A 19290-nucleotide genomic window follows, 5' to 3' on the forward strand; every position below is an offset into this window, starting at 1 on the left:
TCGAAAGAAATAATAACAGATTACAGGAGAAGAGCAAGGTGTTAGAACAAGAGATAATAGTGAGAAACGTAATATAATATTTCAGGGCACAACATTCTGATGTTTGGGAGGCCCGGTCATCCTATGCCAGTCGCCCTCATAGCTGCGGCTCGTCTTAGGAGGTATAGTGGCAGGCCTTCAGGGTCAGCAGTGTCCACATAGTGTGGGGGTGTTTCCACCGGTGCCTCCAACATTTTGAAAGCTCTTTCCACTGGCCACCCTGTTCCCTTTGTGGTCTCTGGTACTTGCCGGTGAAGGAAGCTGGTTACGGGTCGTACAGCCCGCCTGTGGCGTCTGGGTCCCGCCGTTTCTCTCTCCATACGTGGACTGGCTTGTGCAGGTGGGAGAGGCTGCTTGCTCCTCCGCTTAGTTCCCACTCTCTTCACTCTCACTGCCGCAGGTCTCTGCTGGGTGTGTGGAGGTGATGGCTTAGGTGGGTGAACATTTGCTTCTTGCCTGGTAGTTTGTCGTAGCTTTATTTTTTCCCAAAAGGCGGCGAATATGCTATCCAGCCGTGCCGCGAGGTCAGGCCTCTCTCTGCTTGAAGAACACGTGGCATCCGCCATGTTGTGTGGCTCCGTGCCCACAGTCTGCCCGCTGGGCACCATTCTGTGTGCCTGTCACTGCTTGGTAGAAGGCTAGTGGCTAGTGCCGGGGGGTAGAAGGCTAGTGGGTCCGCTCTGCAGATGCAGAGAAGAGGAGAGCGGCCGCCACGTCCCACTTCTGATGCCCGCAGGCCACAGTCAACCACCTCGGGCTCCCGGTATCGATGTGGGTAGCGCTGTTTAGAGTTGATTCCCCCTTTAGATCAGGGGTTATTCGCAGGAGATCGGTTAATTCTCAGGAGCCCCTCTCATATGCGTCCTGCCAGTTAGCAAGTCAGGCTCCACCCCCCTTCCTTTAAGATTTTTAAGGAGGGGCAGAGGCTGCTCTTTTTTTTTGAGGATATTCACAAACGTAAATTGGACTTCTGGCAGATAAATTAGTTTTTTCTACAAGCTGATAAACATTCATGGAGTACAAATGGAGGGGCGTGAGGAATTATTGAGGTGTGTGAAGCTTCATGGACTACATTTTGTTTAGTAAAAAAAAAATTCATTGTTTTTTTGTGTAGAGATTAATGCAGCATGTCACTTTATAATAAGTAAATACATAAATACATAAAACAAACATTGTTATATATGTCTCGGGCTGCTATGATACTGCTTTCTTTCTGTACAGGGTTCAGAAATTTCTGAGCATAAAAGAATGCCTTCATTAAATGAGTTTCCATGGCTGAGCAGCTGTACACAATCGTCACATCAACATGATCAATACCAAGCGCCAGCTGGAATTGCATACAGCACTCCAACACTGAACTCAGGAGCAGTGTTAACATGGCCTCTATGTGATGAAGCAGTCGGATGAGAGAATCAGGAGAACGAAAATGGTACCTGCTGGAATACACAGTGCCTACTGTAAAGTTTGAGGGTGCAGAGATTATACTCTGAGGCTGGGTCCCTTAGCACCTACAAAGAGTCATTCAATGTTGTAGGATACAAAGACATGTAAGACAGTTTGGTGAAGGACCTTCACTGTTCCAACATGACAGTGCCCCTGTGCACAGAAATAGTCTATAAAGAGATGGTTTGATAAGTTTGGTGTGGAGAATTTTAAGCAGCCTGCCCAGAGCCACGACCTTAACCCCATTGAACATCTTTGAGATGAATTGCTGACTGAATGGAAAACCTTCTTGTCCGACATCAATACATGACACACAAATAGTCTTTTGGCAGAACAGGCAAAAAATTCCCTTTGACAATTTAACATTTTGTGGAAAGCCTTCTCATAAGAGTTGCGGCTGTTATATTAATGGTAAACTGTCACATTCAGAGTTTTTTAATGTTATGTTTACTTATGCCTATCCTTAACAAATATGTGTTTACACTTTAATGATTAACAGGGAGCTAAGATGGATGAACCCAGCTGTAGAATAAAGAAGTGTGTGACATGAATGTTAATGTAACAATCCAAAGAATGTACAACACGCAATGATACATTTGAAAATTTTGCTAGAAAATTAGAGCTCTCAGTAAGGATCTGCCGTCCTTGAGTACATTCCAAAGCAAGTAATCTGAAGGCATTACAATGTAATGCAACAAAAAATAAAATTATTTATTGGATCATAAAAACAAATAAAAAATTGTTTTGGGGGGGGGTGGAGCCAGCGCATGAATGAGCAAGACGCAGCCTTCCACAGCTCCGAGTCCAGGACCCGATAAAACGCATCTACCGGAGCCAAGAAATACCTGCTGGACTTTGAGAGGGGTCCTTCGAGTACCCTGCACCATGGGGAAAAAGACGAAGAAGCACAGAGCAGATCCCAGCTCTGGCTCAAGAGATATTGGTGCTTTCATGCGCCCGACCCCACGGCATGAGGCTTTCAAGATGGCATTGGCTGAGGCCTACTCCTCACAGTTGTTGGACGACAACAGCTTACCTGCTTCCATGCCTGCACCCTCCAAGGTACAAGCTGTGCCCCAGCAACTAAAAGAGCTAGGAGACGCAGCCCCCTCCACAAAAGCCGACAGAAAGGCACTGATGTTAAATATAAAGGCGATGTTTGATGCCAACATGGGACTTGCCAGAGGAAAAATTGCCACGCTTAATGGTCGCATGGTGTCTGTGGAGGAGACCCTCAAAAGCACCAGAGTGGAGCAAACGGCCACAGACTCAACCCTGGGATCTTTACAAAAACAGTGTGCCACACTGACGGCCCAGCTAGCCAGCATAGAAGACAAAGCCAAGGCGAGAAACATGCGGATCCGGGGGGGTACCTGAGGCAATCTCCAACAGGGAGCTGCCGCATTTATGCAGGAGGCTTATAGCCACTTTATTAATACCAAAGCAAGCTAAGCAGATAGGAATTGGTTCCTGCTTTCGTCTCCCCAGGGCTACCAAGGCACCACAGGATGTGCTAATTAAGTTTGTTCGGGACTCAGACCGGGGGATCCTTAGAGGCTCTCCCATGATATTATACAGGGACTTTTCAAGACACACCCTTACATGGCGCAGAGCTTTTTGCCAAGACACCCAGCAGCTTCAGGAGAACTCCATACCATATAAATGGGCCCTCACCATCTGATGGCAGAACACACCGGCAAGACACTCGTCCTATCACATACCTCCAGTCATTGGGTCTCTCAGTGACAGCAACAACAATGGAAGCCCGCCCACAAGGGCTGCAGACCCCTTGACCTGATATTGGCAGCCGCATCTCATTGTATCACCTTATATTATTCCACACTGTTTTAACCATAGTACCCAGTTTTGGGTTTTTTAATATAACTGTTTTCAAAGTTTTAGGCCATTATGCCCACATTCTCCCAACCACCCTTGCACTAACCTATGTACAGCATGCAACCCCACCATCTCTCAGTAGGGCACACAATGTAAATTACCCGCACCCTCCTAAGCAATTATTTGCACCATCTTTTATTAAACATGAGGGGAATTAGCCTGACTCACTAACTAAAAATGGGTGGAAGTAGTACCTGTGCTGTTATACATGCTAAATATTGGCTATTTTATTTGTATCTCGTATTTGTTGTTCCCTTATGCCCATGATGTACACTGGTTTATTAGTATACCCACAAAAATAAAGAAATGTAAAAAAAATAAGTTTCGGCCTATTGGTCCTAATCATTGTGACAGACCACCATGTCCCTGGTTTACTAAAGCTCTTTTCCATTATCTGGTTCGTTCAGTATGCCGTGTTCGCCTACAATTTTATTCTTGTTTTGTTCAAATACCGAAAAAAACACAAACTACTAGACCACCCGTATGTTGCGTGTGCTACTTGTTAACCTCCAACACACCTGTCAACACCTCATTAACACTAAGAACCGCAGCGTTCTAAGCGATCGGCTGGGTGGTCGCCGTTCATATGTATGAACGCGTGGTGGCGACCATCTTAAGCCGTGAACGCAGTGTTTGGTCGAGTGCATGGAACTAAAATCAGACACTCGACCGCTCAAACACCGCTGAACTTCCATCTCCGCCTGCGTTCGGTTATATTTATCTGAAAGGAACACTGTTCGGTGGGAACTTATTTACGAATGAGGGGCACACAATCAGCATATGGGCTAATATCTACATTCAGCATTTTGTGTGATTTTTGTACCCCCCAAAAAAGACCGACCGCTCATCCCAATTCCATGGAACTATTTTAGGCAGGAGCCTCATGTGCGGTCAGTCAGAACTTACCACGGTGGCGTTTCGGCTGCGTTCGTGGGATCTGCGTGATTTTTTAATATGTTGAGCGCTCAGATCCAGTCTATCCCGGGATATAAGATTTGAGGGGTACCTGATTGTATTGTGTGTATTTTGGGGTGTAACAATTGTACATATTTTGTACCTAAGAGATAATTTAATTTAGATGTTTACTTTCAAATAGTTCTCTCTCAGGTACGGTGAAAACCATGGGGGGCATTACCCTGTAATGTTGAGTTGGAAACCCCTTGCAGGTTCTGTTGCATAAAAGACCGTGTGTGGCTTCCAATAAACCAGTCCACCCCTAGCATTCAGTCTCGACTAGTGTCTGTGGGGGAAAGCTATACCTGCTTTGGACTATACTCACTTTGGATTATAGCTATTCGGAAAGTCTACTGGTGTTGTTACAGCATAACTCATTACTAGGGGGAAAAGGACATCTCTGGTGGTGAAACCAGTGTTCCGGGTGGCCGCCACAATCGTGTATAAAGTTAGATCAACTAAACAAGCAATTACTTGTGGAAGCGTGGTAAATTCCCACCCCAACATCTGCCACAGTTTAAATATATGACGTCAATATGCAGAGACTGCACTTTGGGGAGTTACCAGTATAGAAACCAAATAGAGATAGCCATGTATGTACCAATCACAGTTGACAAAGTATCTGCCAATTTATGCAGGTTTGTTAAGAACATTCTATGGTCTCTTTCAGCTTGCAGAATATACATTCAATGGCTATTTATGTTTATTAGTGATGTCCCGAACGGTTCGCTGGCGAATAGTTCCTGGCGAACATAGCGTGTTGGCGTTCGCCACGGATGGCGAACATATGCGATGTTCGGTCCGCCCCCTATTCGTCATCATTGAGTAAACTTTGACCCTGTACCTCACAGTCAGCAGACACATTCCAGAAAACCAGCAGCAGACCCTCCCTCGCAAACCCTCCCACCTACTAGACAGCATACAATTTAGATTAATTCTGAAGCTGCATTCATTTTTTTGTGTTTGTGTTTATTATACATTATCCTCCATAGCCAGTAACCTGTGTTTATTATACATTATCCCCCATAGCCAGTAACCTGTGTTTATTATACATTATCCCCCCATAGCCAGTAACCTGTGTTTATTATACATTATCCCCACATAGCCAGTAACCTGTTTATTATACATTATCCCCACATAGCCAGTAACCTGTGTTTATTATACATTATCCCCCCATAGCCAGTAGCCTGTGTTTATTATACATTACCCCCCCATAGCCAGTAACCTGTGCTTATTATACATTATCCCTCCCATAGCCACTAACCTGTGTTTATTATACATTATCCTCCCATAGCCAGTAACCTGTGTTTATTATACATTTTCTCCCTCATAGCCAGTTACCTGTGTTTATTATATATTATCCCCCATAGCCAGTAACCTGTGTTTATTATACATTATCCCCCCATAGCCAGTAACCTGTGTTTATTATATATTATCCCCCATAGCCAGTAACCTGTGTTTATTATACATTATCCCCCCATAGCCAGTAACCTGTGCTTATTATACATTATCCCTCCCATAGCCACTAACCTGTGTTTATTATACATTATCCTCCCATAGCCAGTAACCTGTGTTTATTATACATTTTCTCCCCCATAGCCAGTTACCTGTGTTTATTATATATTATCCCCCATAGCCAGTAACCTGTGTTTATTATACATTATCCCCCCATAGCCAGTAACCTGTGTTTATTATACATTATCCCCCCCATAGCCAGTAACCTGTGCTTATTATACATTATCTCCCCCATAGCCAGTAACCTGTGTTTATTATACATTATCCCCCATAGTCATTTATCGTTGGACCTAGGCAGCATGATGTCTTAGGCCGGCCCAGAGAGTGAGTGAGTGAGTGAATAATATAATATATATGTTCAGAAACATATTAGTAATATATGTAAATCGGGTTCATGCAAAGAGGGTGAAAAGGTATTAAAGAAAAACACACTTATTGCATCAAATTTACAAAACCAAACTTTTAAAAGCTTTCCTCATTTCTTTCTCGGGATGAGGAATATATTGGTTGTAGACTGAGGATTTCCACCTGCCCAATCTTTTAATAATATGCACTGGAGTGTCAGTGTTGAAGGAGACCGAAGCTGCCCCTATTCTAAATGAAAGACCCGAGACATGGATACAACCCAATCTTAGGAGTAGTGTTCTGATGTAGAAGATGAATTTAGCCATAGTCAGAGGGATTCAGTGAGAGTAGTGGTGAAATGTGTGTGGCATGACTGAGTGTGGGTAAGAGTCAAGTATTTTAACTGGGCACTAGTTCTAGGTGGGATAAAGTGGTATAGCGGATGGATCATGATTTTTAGCGATATCCAATATTTTTAAGGTGGTCCCAGTGCCACCACTCATATCTGGTGTCACAATAGCTTGCATTTAAAAAAAAAAAAAAAAAAACTTTTTTGACTGTAATATAATAGCAGTCAGTTTCCTTCACACGTGTGCATTTCAGGGCCTGCCAGGGCAGTGTCCCACCAGTGCAACTCATATCTGGTGTAACAGTAGTGTACATAAAAAAAAAAAAAACTAGAAATTTGACTGTGAAATAATAGCAGTCAGTTTCCTTCACACGTGTGCGTTTCAGGGCCTGCCAGGGCACAGTGTCACACCAGTGCAACTCATATCTGGTGTAACAGTAGTGTACATTTAAAAAAAAAAAAAAATACAGGGGGCTTGTTGTCACCTTTCGGGGACCCTTGGTGTTGTACGTGGCTGGGTGGAGGAAGAGACATGGCTAGCTTGGTATCCAACCTTGTGCAAATGGGGAGTTTGCGGTTGTGCAAATGGACTGTTTGCGGTGCGTTAAACGGGGAGTTTGGTCACTGTGAAGCGGGCGTAACCCTTACACTACCTGATCGATACATCATACCTGATGTTTTAAAGCATGCTATTACAAACAATTTAGGAATGTTAGGTGATTTATGCCCTTTATGGATTAAAAACCAGACTCTGCATCAACTATGTAATTTTCCATGGGAGTTTTGCCATGGATCCCCCTCCGGCATGCCACAGTCCAGGTGTTAGTCCCCTTGAAACAACTTTTCCATCGCTATTGTGGCCATAAGGAGTCCCTGTGGGTTTTAAAATTCGCCTGCCTATTGAAGTCTATGGCGGTTCGCGAACGAAAAATTTTATGTTCGCGACATCACTAATGTTTATTCCATTTATAGTTTTGTGTTCCTGTATAGGCTTTGTGACGGACTGCCTGGCACCCTGACTGGGTACCTCCGGTCAAGCTCGCTTCCTAGCTCCCCTCTGGGACAAAGAAGTGCTTCAGACCCTAGCCACCGCAGCTTGGCTGGGGTCTCTTTGTCGCTTCCCGCCCTGGAACAGGGTCCTGGGTAAAGTTTCAAATAATTAAGCTCTCCTGCAGAGAGTATAGCTGATCCACCCAAACACTAGCCGAGAGTGTAGGGTGTAAAGGTACTGGTTTATTACAGCCAAGTTGCCTGCTTGCCTGCTTTTTCACAGCCACCAGCATGGAGTCTCAAGTCGATACAAGACAAGCCCCTCCCATAAAGGTCTGTGCCTGGAAGATAATTGCGTTAAAGACCGGTAAGCTGGTTATCTCCCAGGAGCAGAGAGTCAAACACAAAAATAAAAATACCCCAAAATATTATAAAAATATATAATAACCCAATATATAATACATTCCCAAATAGCCCTGATCTGAGCACCCAAGAGCACTCAGATCTATGCAGTGTTGAGGAAACACCACCGTGTTAAAGTTCTGACCGGCCGCACATGTGGTCCTATGTTCAAAATAATTCCAAGGAGTTTGGGGCTTTGGCCAGACAAATTTCTGGAACTTCTGTGTCTGAAATATGGGGTGCTCTACCTTACTCTTAAATAGCATTTGTGTTCCAGGGACCTTCCCTCCAAAAAGCGCTCGCCTTACAGGTTGCAAAGTCGTTCACATTCCCTGACCAAGTTATCCGGGAACCGAATATAAATTGCATATATATCTTGCAGTACAATAACTTGGTAACTTTTTGTGCCATTTGCTCCACTTCAAAGACCACTATAGTGCCAGGAAAACAAACTCGTTTTCCTGGCACTATAGGGTCTTTAGGTCCCCCCCTCCCGCTGGGCTGAAGGGGTTAAAACATTTACCTTTCTCCAGCGCCGGGCTCCCTCGGCACTGGGGAACTCTCCTCCTCCTTCCGAGGTCAGCACCGAATGCTCATGCGCAGCAAGAGCCGCGGGCGCATTCAAACCGCCCATAGGAAAGCATTTCTCAATGCTTTCCTATGGACGTCCAGTGTCTTCTCACTGTGATTTTCAGTGAGAATCGCAAAAGCGCCTCAAGCGGCTGTCAATGAAACAGCCACTAGAGGCTGGATTAACCCTAGTGTAAACATAGCAGTTTCACTGAAACTTCTATGTTTTCAGCTGCAGGTTTAACACAAGAGGGACCTGGCACCCAGACCACTTCATTGAGCTGAAGTGGTCTGGGTGCCTATAATAGTCCTTTAAGTGATAAGCAACCAATAGGCGGAATTCAATTTCTAGAAAGAAAATAAAAATCTAGATATATTTTTATGGTTTGTCCCCGTCCCCGTCCCCACCCTCCCCTCTGTTACTTCTCACTTGATATGTGAGAATATATACAACTTATTTTTTTCCCCTATTGACTCCTCCCTACCCCTCAAATCAAACAAAATGTTTTCAGACTAATCAAATTTTTCATCATGCGCAAGTCTATTCAAAATTAATTTGTCTTTGATTTAAATAAATAAATAAAAAAATTAAAAAACACTGTGGTATACAATATGGACCTGGGGCTTTAGTTACATTACTTTAATTGCTGTAACACTGTATTGTGTGTTAATCATTCGCCTCTTTGATAAGACTTTTGTAACATGGATTTGCAATCTAGAGAAATAGATTTTAATTTGCTTTATTTGGGAAAGGGGAGTAATTTCAGCTTTGACATGTGCAAAATCTAGTTACACATGAAAAAATCCTAACATGAAAACAATAAGCTTCCCATTTCCTCTACCTACTACATGTACATCACCATCTACAGTCAAGACACATTAAAATGATCAAAAAGGCCCTGCTACAGATTTGTGGCATACAGCAAGCGACCTAAAACTTGTCTCTTCAAACCTCAAGTAAATCAACCACTTTAAAGGACACTACAGTCTCCCAAACCCCTTCAACTCATTGACGTGGTCTGGGTGCGGTGTCCCAGTCTAATTTAGTTCTGCAATGTAAATCATTGCAGTTTTTGAGAATCTGCAATAATTGCATTGCAGGACTAAGACTGCACGTAGTTCATGTCAGACAGCTAAAACTTTTAGTTGTCTGACGCTGGACGGACTCATGCTCTGACTATGGACACCCAGCATCAGTAAAATCCCCATAGGGAAGTATTAAAGCAATGCTTTCGTATGAAGAGGGTCTACTTCCTTTGCCGCACACACGCATTAGCTTTCGCCTCGTCTGATAACAGAGAAGGCAGAAAGCCTTCCTCGATGCTGGAATCAGGTAAAGAACAAAAGGGTTGTTTTTTTTTTCTGTTTTAACCCTTTAGCTGCCAGGAGACTCGAGGGAGAATAAAACTTTGTATTCCTAACACAATAGATTCCCTTTAACCCCTTAAGGACACATGACATGTGTGACATGTCATGATTCCCTTTCATTCCAGAAGTTTGTTCCTTAAGGGGTTAAACTTTCAATGTAAGTACTTGCATGATGCCCTGGACAGGGTGCAAGATAGCCCTCCATATTTGTATCTTAAAGGGACAACAACTGCAAAACGTCCCTGCTTGAGCAAATAAGGAAGTATTAACAGCAAAGCAAGGGTCAGCCAAGTATGTCAGCTTTCAGCTCATCATAGTGGTCAGATACACTTCGTTGTAAGTGGCAACTAAATTTCCCAGTCACATCAGATTGAACCCTTTACGGCAATCGACCATTAAGGTAAGGTGAAGTGAGAAAAAGATCAGACCAAACTGTTTTAAATATTACAAATATTATTCATGAAGCAACAACAAATTCCACAGCTGTACAATATTGCCTAGTACACAAGGTAAGCTTAAGGCCAGTACTATTTACCTTTCCTTGACTTTACATACAAAAGAAAATAATTTGCCTTTCTCCAGGGAAGCACTCCAAATCCAAATTTTAAGGCACTACTTTCTACTAAAGGCAAAACCAGATTTAGTCCCTCAAAACACATTTCACAAAGTAGAAGATTGCAGCCGTGACACAATCAAGGCATGAATTCACATTTTTAAACCTAGGGGAACAAATACTATATATTTTAAACAGGTTTGTTTTTGTTTTTTAAAAGCCTACAAAGAAATGTATGTCCTAATTCATGCCATAACTACATGGAGGGAAAAAAAACAAAAAAAAACCTTTTTCCACATTCAGAATTAGAAGAAAGAGGAACAATACGTTCTGTTTTTATTGTTTATCCATATATAAATTTTAGCTTATTTTATGACCCATGAAAAGATGTACAACCCTCTGGAATCCATGTTATATGATCTTTCTGCTGTGGGGCATTTATTTAACGTTCTACATCAGAACTGAAAGTAGAGTATAACCTGATTCATATATAGCAACATCAAAATGTTTTTTGGTTTTTTATTATTTTATACAAGGCTTTCTTAACCGTTACTTTTATATATATATATATATATATATATATATATATATATATATATATATATATCTATAGCATCGGGTGATGTTCATTAGTAATTCATTTTTATTATTCACAATTTATTAATAAAAACATTTGAAAGAACTGAAAGTAGATAAGGAAGCAAATAGTAAAACTATTTACACAAAAAAAAATTCTAGAAATTATTCAGGATACTAAAAATGAGAAGAAAAAATTATGATTATTTTTTTTTTTTTTTAATTGTAATACTGATAATTTAATCTTTGAGTGAATTTGACCATTAGGATTTCCTGACCATGGAGACAGAGCCCAACAAAAGCAAATATCTGCAAGTCAAAATTGTTGCAAAATGGGAAGAACATAGGAGTTGGCTATTTTAGGAATATATCTTTTTGTAATGTACTGAATGCACACTATAACAAAGATATCAATATAAATCTTTAATGAACATACAAATAACAAAGTATATAAAGACAGAAACAAAGTAACAGCACAAGGCAAACAATCAAAAATAACTTTACCCAAATCTTACAAGCCTTAAGGCAGAAACACAAGTCACCAACTAACCCAACGTTTCAGCACCAACTGGTTGCCTTTATCAAGGGCACCTGATAAAGGCAACCAGTTGGTGCCGAAACATTAGGGCAATTTGTGACTTGTGTTTTATGCCTTGAGGCTTGTAAGATTTGGTTAAAGTACTTTTTGATTATTGTGCTGCTACTTTGTTATTTGTATATTAAAAATGTATATTGATATCTTTGATTGTTAGTGTGCATTTGGTATATTGTAAATTGATTGTTGTAATTTAGTACTTGAGTGAGTACTTCTATGGTTTGCACCTAGCTATTGTGATTGCTGAATTTTGAAGACTATATCTTTTACCACATTAACATCCCACCAGTATGTAATCTTTACTTCTAAAACATACACAAATGTACCCACGAAGAAACCATGGTTGAGATAACTTTGCATTTTCTTCCCCAGAAACTTTGCATATAAAAGTAATGACATTAATTCAGTGGACTTTGTTTGTTTTTTTGTTTTTTTTTCTGTGAAAAGGCCTGAATTAAAACCATTGGCAAGAGTCAAACATAACATTGTAATATAAATTTTAAAAATGGTTGTTAAGTAAGTTTTCAGGCAGCCCAGAGATTTTCCCAAAATATCTTAGCCATCTTACTCAGAAGCCCCTACCTGGGTAGGGGTTAAATGAGCTGTACACATGAAAGTAGTTGGGTTTCTTCATAAGACACATACCCCTCTGTATGCTTCAAAATTGTAACTTTTTCCTGCATTAGTAAACTTTGTTCTTGGAGTTTCAACACTCCAATATATCTAAATGATTTTACTTGACACAGCAGTACCCAAGTTTTACTATCCCTCTGATTTAAATACAGGTTTAAAACTTGGGAGAAAATTATAGATAAAATAGAAAGGTGAACAGCGCTAAAGATCAGAAATTGTACATACGTTTAGTAGAAATACTGGCCAGCGGAGTAACTTAAAAAAAAGGAGAAACAAAGATACAAATAATGGTACAGTATGTATGAACGATATAATTCCACAAGAACAAATGGGTTATATTCACACTCACACTTTGAGGAGCTATATCAGCTCGGTGTTAAGAGCTTGGACGGAATAATCCCCGTCTATGGATTTCTTGAGGTTCCAGATCGTTGGTGAGTTTATAGGTGTAAGTATTCGTTATATGAAAAACAAGAGTAAAATACGCCACATGGTCTAGTACATAAATATAAAATATTGTAGTAAGAGTAGATGATCCTACTTACATATACTAGAGCAACGACCTGCTCTAGTTTGGAGAATTTCAGGTGGAATAATCCCCACCTCGGGATATAGTGGACCCAGGTATAGCAGCAAAGCAGTATTAAATAGGAAGGAGGACAAAAAAAAAAAAAAATGACTGGATAGTTTAAAAGTTATATATACTTTAATACAATAAGTAAAAAGTGAATAATACACTATAAAACCAGTCCAAAATTCTTCCTCACTTGACGCGTTTCGCCGAAGCTTTCTCAAAAGTGAATGGCGAAACGCGTCAAGTGAGGAAGAATTTTGGACTTTTATACAGGACTGGTTTTATAGTGTATTATTCACTTTTTACTTATTGTATTAAAGTATATATAACTTTTAAACTATCCAGTCATTTTTTTTTTTTTTGGTCCTCCTTCCTATTTAATACTGCTTTGCTGCTATACCTGGGTCCACTATATCTCGAGGTGGGGATTATTCCACCTGAAATTCTCCAAACTAGAGCAGGTCGTTGCTCTAGTATATGTAAGTAGGATCATCTACTCTTACTACAATATTTTATATTTACGTACTAGACCATGTGGCGTATTTTACTCTTGTTTTTCATACAACGAATACTTACACCTATAAACTCACCAACGATCTGGAACCTCAAGAAATCCATAGACGGGGATTATTCCGTCCAAGCTCTTAACACTGAGCTGATATAGCTCCTCAAAGTGTGAGTGTGAATATAACCCATTTGTTCTTGTGGAATTATATCGTTCATACATACTGTACCATTATTTGTATCTTTGTTTCTCCTTTTTTTTTAAGTTACTCCGCTGGCCAGTATTTCTACTAAACGTATGTACAATTTCTGATCTTTAGCGCTGTTCACCTTTCTATTTTATCTGTCCATTTATCACAAGGTAGAGGGAACACCTTGTTGGTGAACTGCTGCTCACCCTTGAGAAGAGAGCGCTTATTACCCTTTTGCATAGGAATTGGGAATTGTCCAAAAAATGTTCTATATTGTCAGTAGTTTGGGGTAAATCATCCAAACATCCATCAATTATGGAATTAGAATTTAATGAATGACCTGGATGACCCTTCAAAAATAAACTAGCATGGATTCAGAGTCCAAAGTTTCAACTCTTAAAGAATTACACAATGGTTAATATGTATTAACAGGCTGCTTTGTCAGATGGCAGTCTTCTGCTTGCCATACCAGGAGGATCCATATCCAGGATGTTCCACAGAGGAGGCAATGATTGAGTAATGGAGAAATGCATTGTTTTAATTTGAGGTTTTCAAGAGGACAAATTCTGCAAGAACTCTCTTAGAGGTGATAAACTGGGATCAGGTTTCAAGCAGCAGTGTGTGGGGCATTTTTTTTTTTTTATTATTTTAAACTCCACACACATTATTTATGAATATGAGTAATTCTAAAGTTAACTGATCCCAATCCCTGCATCAATGTACTGTAAACGGTTCAACTACAGAAGCAGCAGGGGCTGCAGTTAGTAGTGTAGAGCATGCTTGTATACACATTTGCTTTTAGCAAACAAAACAGATACTGTATCAAATTTAAAAAAGCAGTAATGGCAACAAAAAGTGTTTTACATGAAAGCACACACTTTAAAGTGTCATCTGTAAAACTCTGAAGAGTCAGGCAGCCATACCACAGACTTGGAAAGGCTGCCCATATATTATAACAGAACACTGCAACCTGTGCGTTAGAAAAGTAGTCAAAATCCACACCTCCAGCTGTTCTAATGTAAAAACCTAGAGCTTGGTGAGCATAAAACCACAAAAAAAAACAAAAAAAAAAAAAAACTGTATATCCTTGAGTTTTCTAAAATGTATCCAATATATTTGATACTAAAATACAGTTCTACAATTCTTAACAAATGTTTGCCAATGAAGGATAGCACCCAGAATTACTTTCAAGGACTTCCATATGGGGTTACCAGATCCACCATGACACAGAAAAAAAAAAAAGATGGTCATTGGCAAGAGTTGCAATGTTTTAGATGTCACGAAGTTAAATAGGAGTTAGTCTTACAGCTGGAGGTTTGGTACTTCCTAACCCCAGACTGATTTAGAGACTGTAACCTGGAGTAAAACCTGACTGAAATATTAATAGAAAGCCAATGTACTATGCTGCAACCACAAATACCATTAGAAAAGCTGAATGTGCATGCTTTATAGAATCTATACAAAGATATCACCATTACTACTCCTTTAAAAAAAAAAAAAAAAAAAGCCACAGCTTTATTCTCTGGGCTGAGAGCATTAAGGGCAGCACAGTAATCATGTTAGAAGAAAATGAAAGTAGAAAATACTAAAGAAAACAATGATACAGATTTCCTTAACATTTTCCCTTAAATATGGATACAAAAAACAAAAAATAAATCACATTTGTCAGCACACAAACGCATATTATGCCAAACATAAGAAAAAAAAAATATATAATTTTAAACACAACATTACAATGATAGACAGGGGAGGGGGAAAAAAAGTGGGGAGCACTGGAAGTAGGAATATTCAGTTTATGACCAATTGGTCTCAGTCTTTGAAAGGGAGAAGGCTCCTATTTCTAGAGCACCGCAAAAAAAAAAAGTTGTTTCTGGAAAATTAACTTCAATGCAAAAGTGGCAACCACCAAACCACCTGCAGATTATTTTTTGGGGGGGTTAAAAAAAAAAAAAAAAAAAACAGGAAAGAAGGGAAAAGTACTGTAAGTGTTTCGATGACTGTAGCTCGGGCACGATATTGGAATCCAAAAATAAAAGCAACTAAATGGCAGAGAGTAATATGTACAAACTTTTTTTTTTGTGGGCTGTCAAGCAAAGTAACAACTCAACTTATAAAAAGAACATTGTTGATAGACGACTCCAGATTGCACTGCTCTCACTAAAAATGGGGGGAGGAGGGGTGTGGAAAATATATAATTTTCTTTTCTGTTGCCTCATCAATATGATGAGCATTTTATATTCTCTGACATCCCATTTGGTGTTCAATAACGCTGTTTGATTAAGACCGGATGACCCTCCAAAAAAAATATGGAAAAAATTAAAAAAAAATACAAAAAAATATTAAATTTGAAGGGAGCCCAAAAGTATTTTTTTTCTGTTTTAACATGAACAAAAAGATTAAACAGTTCCTGGCATTAGGTGAAAAGTCTGTCCGCAACCCTGCCTCAATATTAGGAGTTGATCTTCAATGCTCCAGAAGGCATAAAAGCAACAAGGAGCCGTGGACTGTTGCCCAGTAAAGTGGGAGTAGTTTCAATGTAGTTGGCTGCTATGTACTGGAAGCAGGTGGCTTGTCTCCTTCGTCACTGGGTACTGAAACAAAAAGAAACGTGAGATCAGTTTGACTTTACACCCAGGGTGTGAATTACATCACATCCATCAAAGAAAATGGCAGCACTTCTGCTTATACAAATGCAGATTGGTAGTAGCCATTTCTATTAAAAGTCTGCCTTTTTGCTCCTTCAATAAAATCTGGTTTGTTTATTTTTCAGACCCATATAGCCTATATAGTTAGCTAGCTGAATGCTGAACACATGCCAGGCATGTTCACCTAATAAAAACGGATTTAGACTTTTGACCAGGCTTCTAGGTACCTTGCAGTAGCAGTGTACCATCTTCTGTCATGCCAGGCATAGGTACCTAATAAAGCGGATTTAAACTTATGACAAGGGTTACAGGAAATAGTGTCTCTCTTTTAAGGCAGATCCTTTGAAATGTGAAAGAATTATCAAGAGGATAAAAAAAAATAAAAAATTTCGGCTAAGGCACACTTAATTAAGAAAAGCTTTTTCCTTTTAGTTACATCACCTGTTATAAATTAAACATTTGCTTAAAACCTTGCTAAACAGATGCATATTTCTATTTAAATAGACTTATGTTTATAATACATACAACGGATAAAATATACAAATAAAAAATTACAGATGTGAAATAACGTGCCTGTGGCACTCTGAAGTGGCTTGAGACATTACTACCCTAGAAATTCATGTATGTCAAAGGCATAAGAGACTAATACACTTGCACGGTCACCTGTAATTGCTTACAAAGTCCCTCAATGCATCATACCATTCCTATGCTTCACTAGAAACCAACGTGACTTAAATCACATCTTTAAGAAGAATGTTTGGTTTTACCTCCAGCAGCTGTTCCTGTTGGCGTAAGAACATCATCATCACTGTCCTCCTCATTGGACTGAGTGACCTCCCCCACTGGGTCAGGGCACTTAATCTCCAGTTCCTGCTCTGCACGACTCCTAAGAGCAAGAATGCGGTGATGCAATGCAGCGAAAAGCTGCCCTGTATCTTTAGAACTGGCCTGAGGTGGGAATGGAAGAAGAAAACAAAAATGATCAGATTTCAATGCACCTTAAGGAGTTATTTTTGGAAATGGAGAACGTTCTTTCTGCAGAATGAGAATGTTGTTGGATATCTATAGGCTACAACTAGCAACTGTGATTGGGGTTCATCATCAGGTTTGGATTAATTCTAGAAATTATAACTCACCGAAATTAAAAAGACTTTGACCCCTTGGTCCTCTGTATCCATTGCAGTTATCCGGATGCTCTTTTCACTTGCTTTGTCGATCTGCATCTGGGCCCATAGTTTGGTGTTGAGGATAAGCCGCAGACTACCTTGGGTGCGCATTACTTAAAGGACATAACCAGGCATATAGTAAGAACAAGCATTAGTTCTTGTTAAAAGCATGTAGACACTATGTTACATGCGGTTGTCTGATATAAAAATAAAGATGTATACATTTAGAAAATGCTTACAGTAGTAAGAGTTCTTAATGTTATGCTAAGAGAGTGAAGAGAAGAAGAATTGCCGTTTTCAGATTCCTACCAAAAGTACATCCCTCTTAAAATACTGCATAAAACATTACCACTAGTAAATTTATTTAAAATAAATAAATAATTCCTCTGTAATTTGATTTTTAATTACATACAGGAGGCTCCTGCAGGCTATTAATAGTGCAGAAAATAAGACATTGTAAATTAAAAAGAACTTGCAATAAATGAAATATAAACATAGATGACTCTTTACAGGAAGGGTTTAAGAAGGTTGTGTAAGTCACATGCAGGGAGGTGTGACTAGGGCTGTATAAACAAAGTAATTTAACTCCTAAATGGCAGAGAATTGAGCAGTGGCATGATCTATACACCAAAACTGCTCCATTAAGCTTAAGTTTGGTGTCCCTTTAATACTGAATGAGGGTCCATGGAAATTTGTAGCCCCTGCTGGATGAGAATTACACTCCACCTTAGCCATACCAACTCTTACCAGCAATGTATAGCTGTGATAAGCAGAGGGTGGGAGGTGTGTATAAAACTTTCAAACTAAAATGCAGATTGTAGCTGAACCCCCGCTTACCCAGCAATGTGTGAGTGTCCTGACATCCCTTTTGTGTGTTTTCCCTATCTTGACCCTGTGTTTCCTTCGTTGTGTTTGTAGATCTACCTGCTCCTCCAGAACAGGGACCACCACGAAATCCCATTTAGAATGTGGTTTTAGAACGTTCGCACCTCATAATGAGGTGTCAAAACCGCAAGGGAAGTCTCGGTTTGCACCTCCCATGGGTGGCAGCCCATTCGTTAGACGAACGCCATCCGGGTGGAGCATTGCGGATTTCTTCCCACCCCGATCGGTTCCCAAACGAGGACCTCCCCAGCACCCATTGGAATTTTCACATCAATCCATTAGAATGTTGGCAACTCGCAACATAGTGTGAAACCGCAAGGGAAGTAATTAATGAGTGCTTCCCTGGGTGGCCGCCGTTCATATTGGTTACAGTTATGGGGACATCGGTGGAGGTTGGCAGGCTCTCTGTCACTGTGAGACAAAGACTGGAAGTTTCCCGCGTTACGACCCTCAGATACAGAGATTTCTATGAAGAAGACCCCGGGTAGGGGGAGGGCCATGGGAGCAGACACAAGTGGCAGGAACAGGTGACAAAGGGACTGGAGGTCCGTTCACATCAGGGGACCCCTGGGAGTAGGAGGGCCCTGGGAGGGCACACGGAGTGGCAGGAACAGGTGACAAAGACTGGGGTTCCGTTAAACGACCCCAAGGCGGGGGAAGACCCTGGGAGGGGACATTGTCTTCATGTGTGTTCCACCCCTTGCATGGGGAAAGTATAAAGCCGCGTGTAGCCAATAAAGTTGTTGTTGTACCCCTGGAACTGTGTGTCGCCCAGTTAATGGAAGGGAAATGGGTCTGTTCATTTATTAATAGCGGAGGTAACCAGCCGGGTTACCTAGGGTTCGCTACACAGGTAAACGCTAGTAGTAATTGTAAAATTAAATTCAGGTTAGTATTAGAAATTCAATTTGCCTGTGCAGGGATAGCTCTACTAAAAAGCACTTTCACTGCTCAATGCACCTGACAAATTAGAATACTAACCCAGCTACAATGCTTTCCTATGGGGATTTGACGGACACTGTACCAAAAGTCACCTAACAAGCAGGAAGTGCCTCTAAAACTGCAATGATTTCCATTGCAGGACTAAGTGGGACTGA

At 40.5% G+C, this 19290-nt stretch overlaps 1 protein-coding gene across 2 annotated transcripts in view; it reads right to left on the bottom strand.

The window, feature by feature from the left end:
- Nucleotides 1–13778: 13778 nt before the first annotated feature.
- Nucleotides 13779–19290, bottom strand: part of RANBP3 (RAN binding protein 3) — a 38688-nt gene continuing 33176 nt past the window's right edge. For both annotated transcript variants that reach the window (XM_063455840.1, XM_063455839.1), the window contains 3 exons: nt 17279–17421; nt 16910–17090; nt 13779–16088 (listed from right to left, as the gene is read on the bottom strand). In XM_063455840.1, the coding sequence (XP_063311910.1) occupies nt 16045–16088; nt 16910–17090; nt 17279–17421 (368 nt within the window). In that variant the 3' untranslated portion in view covers nt 13779–16044. The remainder of the gene's footprint in view (nt 16089–16909; nt 17091–17278; nt 17422–19290) is intronic.

Source organism: Pelobates fuscus, chromosome 5 (assembly GCF_036172605.1).
Source record: "Pelobates fuscus isolate aPelFus1 chromosome 5, aPelFus1.pri, whole genome shotgun sequence".
In the NCBI taxonomy this organism is placed as follows: domain Eukaryota; kingdom Metazoa; phylum Chordata; class Amphibia; order Anura; family Pelobatidae; genus Pelobates; species Pelobates fuscus.